This window comes from Clupea harengus, chromosome 3 (genome assembly GCF_900700415.2).
Source record: "Clupea harengus chromosome 3, Ch_v2.0.2, whole genome shotgun sequence".
Taxonomy (NCBI): Eukaryota; Metazoa; Chordata; class Actinopteri; order Clupeiformes; family Clupeidae; genus Clupea; species Clupea harengus.
Genome location: NC_045154.1, coordinates 21,958,507 through 21,965,549, shown reverse-complemented (window position 1 = coordinate 21,965,549; position 7,043 = coordinate 21,958,507). Strand labels below are relative to the sequence as shown.

Below are 7,043 nucleotides of genomic sequence, written 5' to 3'. Positions count from 1 at the left end.
TGCATTCTTTTGGGGCAGCTCGCTACAATACGAAAAATATTTTGGATGGCTGACCCTTGAATGAAAATAACTCTAATTTAATGTTGGACTATGAAATTTGGAAGCGTGGACATTCATTTTCTTTTATAATTTATCTAATATATTTTTTTTTTCAAAGAACATGTTAATGAAAAACTGAAATGAAATGGTTATGTAAATGTATCTTTAGGTATAAAGACTACATCTTGGAAATGAGGCAGTACTTGGAGTGAGGATAATATTACATCCTTTCAAATCACCCACATCTTAAGTAAATAGTATCCTCAATCAATTTCTAGGGAAGAGCATAATTCTCTCTACTTGTAGATATGGTCAAAGGCTATTCAGCTAAACTTCTGGGCCCTCTCTTGGCTTTGCACAGGATTGATTATGCTGTCAAACTCAGAATCTTAATCTTGAACTCCAGACTGCATAGGCTTCCTATGTCGGGCACAGAGTGCCATTCAATGTTTTCCTTACATTCAAAATATTATGCTGGAGAATGGGTGGGTACACTTTTGTCAGGACAAGAGGGCAGTGGCCATATATGCGCTATATGACTGGTCGCTGGAGTAAACATCGGTGGGTTTGGCTCATGACACAGTGCGCATGGTTGCTGGAATATGACTCCAGTTTAAAATACCAGGCGACTGAAAGCGCACCCAGTGTGCACTGTGGCGGGCCAGTTTACGCTGTCCGAGTCTTGAGAGCGTTGGTGCGAGAGACGCAGCCTCTGCGCCACACTCCACCTGGAGTCACGGAGCGCACTGGAGACATTTTGCCATGCGTTTTTACGCAAATGCGTTTAACTTGAGCGGGTTTTTATTCACCTTCCACCAAAGAGCATCATAATCAGCGACCAGCTCTGCCGGCAACAAAACACTTTAAAAATGGAACCACTGATCAACACGTCTCTTTTTAAAAATAACAGCGATCCTTACGGAAGAAATGAAGAAGTCGCCAAAATTGAAATTACAGTTTTGAGCATTACTTTTGTTGTGGCCGTCATTGGTAACATTAGTGTTCTGGTAGCTATGCACAATACCAAGAAAAAAACGTCTAGGATGCACCTTTTCATCAAGCACCTGAGCTTAGCCGACCTAGTAGTTGCTTTTTTCCAGGTTTTGCCACAGCTGTGCTGGGAAATTACTTTCCGATTTACTGGCCCAGATTTTCTGTGCAGGGTTGTAAAGCATTTACAGGTGCTGGGCATGTTCGCTTCAACTTACATGATGGTGATGATGACCGTAGACCGCTATATCGCTATCTGTCACCCGCTGAAGACTCTTCAGCAACCTACTCGCAGGTCCTACATTATGATCATCGGCACTTGGATCGGCAGCCTGCTGCTCAGCACGCCCCAGTACTTCATCTTCTCCCTGAGTGAAATAAAAAACGGGTCCGACGTGTACGATTGCTGGGGACACTTCATCCTGCCGTGGGGGGTGAAGACTTACATCACCTGGATCACAGTGGGGATCTTTTTAATTCCGGTTTCTATTCTGATGGTCTGTTACGGATTCATCTGTCACAGTATTTGGAAAAACATTAAATACAAAACGAAAAAAACTACGTCGGACACCACTCATAAAAAGGGTTTAATTGGCAAGAACTCTGTTAGCAGTATCACCACTATATCCCGAGCCAAATTGAGGACAGTCAAAATGACTTTTGTTATTGTTCTGGCATATATTGTGTGTTGGGCACCATTTTTCACGGTCCAGATGTGGTCGGTGTGGGATGAAAACTTCTCGTGGGACGGTATGTATTTTCATTTATATTTGTATATTTTTGAAGGAAAAGTTATTACATTTGTTCCATATATCTTCGTACTAGTTTTATTTCACAGAGACTTATTTTTGTCGCCAAAGGTTGCCTTTTACCTTTGGCCAGTTTGTCCATATCACGTAAAAACAGTACACTGTGACACTAACGTCAGACTGCATTTTCCTCATTTTTGAAATTCGAAATATATAATTTCTTGTAAACAAATGGAATGACTTGTTCTGTGGTGTGTTGAGGCTCAAAGCAGGTTTCCCTCCTCATCTGCCCTCTGCTTTGTTTTTAGAAATAGAAACATAATTTAAACAGGCTTTCAGCCAATTTAAGGTTCCCCACTCACAACTTTAACGTGCATAAATTAGACTTATTTACCACTCTGTTTTAAAGGCTGGCAATAAACATTAAAATGACAGGAAATCGCAATTACCATTCTAAGCCCCTCTGAATGTTTTTCTCCCCTCCCTCTCTTCTTTCATAACAGATTCTGAGAACACCGCCGTCTCTATCTCTGCACTGCTGGCCAGTCTGAACAGCTGCTGTAACCCTTGGATATATATGATCTTCAGTGGTCATCTTCTACAGGACTTTGCATATTGTTTTCCATGTTGCCTCAAAATACACCAAAAGTTCAAGAAAGAGGACTCTGAAAGCAGTATCAGGAGAACCACACTATTGACTAGAATAACCAACAGAAGCCCCACATGCAGTTCAGGGACATGGAAAGATCTTGATAACTCGCCGAAGTCAGACAGGTCAATTCCATTGGATCTGCAGTCCTGATGCCCTGCATCAATATTCCATATTTATTAACTTTTAAAATGGTGGACACAGGTACCACAAACTGAATGTGATCTTGCCATAGACATGTCTGTGAAAAAAAGGGCATTAGACACAACATTTGGGGCATGTCCTGTGTGACTGATAAAGTGTTGGGAATAGGCACAATGTGGTGGGGACAAGTCTGAGCCAACTTCCCTCTCGGGTGTAGGTCTTGATCGAGGGCCAAAAAAATGTCTGATTTTTTTTCCAGACTTTGCTTATCTACATTTACCCTCGATCTGTCAGTCTGCTACACAAAATGCCAAGTGTGACAGTTTGTGATATTATTGAGGCTCAAGCGGCACATGCCTCGCCAGGGGTGTTAGAGCAAATCAAGAGGGGATTACCAAAGGAGACATGGCTGGTCTGTGCAAGACTAAAAAGTGACCAGCCAACTGTAAAATACCAGCCCTGATTGCAGTATAGTTTACACAGATTTGATAGCTCTCAGGATGAGGTTATTGGCCAGGAATTCACTGTTCACAAAACAAGACAGTCTAAGGAGGTTGCGAAAGCACTCAGTGGATCTATCCATCACTGTATATAGACTTGTGACATTCCATATGTGCTCCACGTGAATGTAAACATGCGTGCATGTGTGTGTGCGTGTGTATGTGCGTGTGTGTGTGTGTGTATGTGCATGTGCGTGTGCGTGTGCGCGCGTGTGTGTGTGCGTGTGTATGCGTGTGTGTGTGTCTGTGCATGTGCGTGTGTATGTGTGTGTGTGTGTGTGTGTATGTGTGTGTTTGTGCTTGTGCTTGTGCTTGTGCTTGTGCTAGAGATGGAAGCGTATTGCTCCACTCACATGCTGAAAATATGTACAAGGTTTCAAAATCGTGCTGGCATTGTGTATGTGTGTGTGTATGTGTATGTGTGTGTGCCTGTGTGCATTGTGTATGTTCTACTCAGAAATCACTTCTATCGACTCCTCACTCACGCTGCTTTGTACTTTGTACTGCGATATTGTATTTCAAAAGACGCAACACAGTGCATGTTATGTATATAGAAAAGTAATCTCTTGTCGTTAACTCAGTACACAAAGGCACCAGCTTCAATGACAACAAGGTTTCAGAAAATGTAGATATGTAGTCTATTGGGGTGGTGGTAAATGTGTAGGAGGACAGAAGGTGGTGGCTAAGCATTAAAAGGGACTACACAACATCATGTCTCACTCTCTGGTGAAATCTGGTCTTCAGTTATATTACAAAGGAAAGGGGTAAACACTTTTCACATGAACAACGTAAAGAAAGCATGTTTGGCCCCTTGCAGTTCTACGACTTAGAGGACATGAACCCAAACTATGTCCGGCCACTTCCCGTGTCAGGGTTCTTTCGCAACACCTCTAGAATCCTCCCGACTGACTCAATCTCTAGTGGGCGTTAGTTATCAAGGAGTCTCTTTCCGTCCAGCTTAGCCACAGTGATTATGCATTATTGCTAGGATTTATAAAATGTTTTCCTCATTTCTGAAATCATTGCCCTCAGCATAGATAATGCTTGTTGTAGGCTATATAAAGACATTGTACAGAAGGTTTCAAATGTCAAATAACACAAATGATGTTACCTGCATGTAATACATAATTCTTTTTTGGTGATGTTATGTGACTTTTATGCTGTTCTGCTTGTACACAGTGCCAAGAGAAGATATATAGCTTAATATAAAAGAATGCTAAGCTATGACTGCCATATTTCTGGGCTCTTCTTCCACACTTACTTTGGCCACACTGAACTCTTTGAGGTCTTTGCAAAAATGTGAGATGTATTAACAAACCTATCGACCTTAAGATGCACTTCTACCTGTCCTTGAAGCAGCAGAAGAGTTAGAATATCCTCCAATTAGAGTTAACATGCACTGAATAATGGTTATGACAGTAAGTGCTCAGTAAATTGTGTTCATTGCTGTAAATGTGGTAAAATGCCCAAAGTCAGTGGGTTTTCACTGCTGGGAGACACCTGAGGTGAGACTTCGGATCCTTTGAAGTCATTAATAATCAGATGGAATACCTCCATGAGATGTACGCAAGGCATACTTAAATGTGACTGGATGGAGATGCTGAAGGAAAATTGCGCTAATGGCACAAAGAGTGAGAATGAGACAGTTCAATGGTAAGAGAGAGAGAGATAGAGCGAGAGAGAGAGAGACTGCCAACAGTCAGGCAGTGCCTTCCAAGAACCACAACCTCTCCTTGGCTCTGAAGATGAGCTTCACTTACCCTGAATTAACCAACTCCTTATCCTCAGCTAACCATAATAGAGCCCAGCCATAGGCAAGGCCAGGGGAAGAACTACAGCTGTGGCTTGGGGCCCTAAGAGGAGGGGACCCCCCCCGTCGTCCCATACTGGGGGCCAGCGGAGCAGCATTCATCACAGTGGCCTCCACGCTGCCCGGTCCAGCAATGACCCTCTAATGCATTCCAGACCAACCTGACAAGAAGGGGCCCGTCTCACGCCTAGTATGGAAGTGAAGAGGGTGTGTGTGCGTGAGTGTGTGTGTAGTGGGGGACTGGGAAGGAAGGGGCAGGAGGGGTGCATGTGTGTGAGGAGGGGGTGATTCCCAGTGATTGGGAATAATGGAGTTGAATGAGCACTGGACCAGCCGTATCAGATCACTGCAGCGCTCTCCTCCGGGCCCCGACTCCCACATCTGTCTCTGGCTGGCTGGCTGACTCACACACACACACACACACACACACACACAGAGCAGCAGGGTTCACTGAATCTCTCACAATAGTAAAGGGCCCATGGTGGAAAAAAGAAGCACTCACTGCTCTGCAAGGTCATTGATAAACACAAACAGAAAGCCCATAAAGACTTTTTATACTTAGAACATTATGACAGACTACATTATGTTTGGAAATAGCTGCTGAAATAAACAAATGGGCATGTTTTCTATAAAGCCGCATCAAACATTGCCATTATCTAGTGACCAATGGCCCGAGTCATACATTTCAAACTCATGTGAAGCCACAAAGTATAATATGCTTTTTTTAGATTTCAAAGATTTATTGTAAATCACAAGAGAAATCCTATGTTTTAAAAATGAAAAAAGACCCCATCTTGAATTTGAAATGTTGGTCTTTCAAGTCCCTGTGAAGTAGAGCCAGGTGTTTTTTCTCAGTGTCTGTAATCAAACGAATTGCAATGCCTTTGATATCAGAAGAAAAGGACGAACGTTTCAAATTGCGTCTGGTGTTTCCTCTGACTTAGCTGTAAGGTACAAAGACCAAAGGTATACAGCATAAATTCTAGCTCTGACAAGAACACCTCTCAAACAAAGGCTCAACAACCTTGGTGATTATATTCATGCCTTTGTTCCTGAGGTATGCGCATAGCAGCAAAATTACTGTCAGATTAATTCCCTCATCAAGTCAAACAGCAGAAAGTGGGTCACATGGAAAATAGTACACATTCTGATCATGAAATCATATGCCATAGCAGAAGCCCATTTACCCTGTAAATTGATTTGTTAAGATTCAGGACATGTGAAGAAATGTATAGATGTGTGTTAATGGATGGTTAGCAAGGCGATCTATCCGTAGGTCAAGTGCACAGGAGCTGTGGGAATCATATACAGCAGCTGTCTTTTTAATAAAGGGGGATGATGCCTGAGGAGGAGAATTATTTTCACAGCTGTCTCACTTTCACAGCTGTCTAACTTTCCTCGCATTGCTGGAGACACATTGCAGATATTACTGCTTGCACATTGCACATGGCAAATCCATACTTTTGAAGATATTGGCCGACCCTGTGTTTCTTTCCACTGAAGTGTGCAATTACACATGCTTCTAAGATAGATAGATAAATATATATATATATAGAGAGAGAGAGACAGACAGAGAGAGAGAGAGAGAGAGCGAGAGAGAGAGAGAGAGAGAGAGAGAGAGAGAGAGAAAATTAAGCAAATGTTTCAATTGCAAAATAAGCAACTGATATCAGCCTCTGCCATTATAGACTATTAGTATACCAACAAATAGTGTAATACATTTTAATTTGTGTGGGCACCTCAAATGACCGTTGCTGTCAACAGGGCTGTGAATTATAGTGTTATCATAAATTATTATAACAATATGCCAAAATTCTAACTGATAACCCAACATGGACACAAAGCATTCTCACAGTTAGACACAGCAGGGTAATGCAGTCATTAGGGAGCCCATGACTATGTGAGTGGCAATGCTTATATTTCAGCAAATGGTTACAAAATTGACTGTTTCCTGAGTCTTAATCTGAAGCAGGATAAACAACCCTAATTACAGTAGGCAGTGCATGAGAACGCAGTTCACTCGCTCCCAGCTCCCAAGTTTCCCACTGCGGAGCTTCGTTGCTGGAGACATTCTCTCACATTCTTCCTCTCTGAGTTTAATAAGCATATGACTGATTCATGGTTTTAACAAAAAAGACCCAGTGATTTAGGACTGATACTAA

The 7,043-nt window shown here is 42.3% G+C and overlaps 1 protein-coding gene across 1 annotated transcript; it reads left to right on the top strand.

Annotated features, from left to right (window-relative positions):
- The first annotated feature begins 559 nt into the window (after nucleotides 1–559).
- On the top strand, nucleotides 560–3,247 carry avpr1aa (arginine vasopressin receptor 1Aa). Its single transcript, XM_012842424.2, has 2 exons — nucleotides 560–1,779; nucleotides 2,282–3,247. Exons 1-2 carry the CDS (start codon nucleotides 909–911, stop codon nucleotides 2,578–2,580), a joined length of 1,170 nt encoding a protein of 389 aa, XP_012697878.1. The 5' UTR covers nucleotides 560–908; the 3' UTR covers nucleotides 2,581–3,247.
- The last annotated feature ends 3,796 nt before the right edge of the window (nucleotides 3,248–7,043 follow it).

Coding starts and splice junctions, on each gene's coding strand:
- avpr1aa (XM_012842424.2), top strand. CDS start 909: ATGGAACCACTGATCAACACGTCTCTTTTTAAAAATAACAGCGATCCT. Junction 1,780..2,281: donor TGAAAACTTCTCGTGGGACG/GTATGTATTTTC, acceptor CTTTCATAACAG/ATTCTGAGAACACCGCCGTC.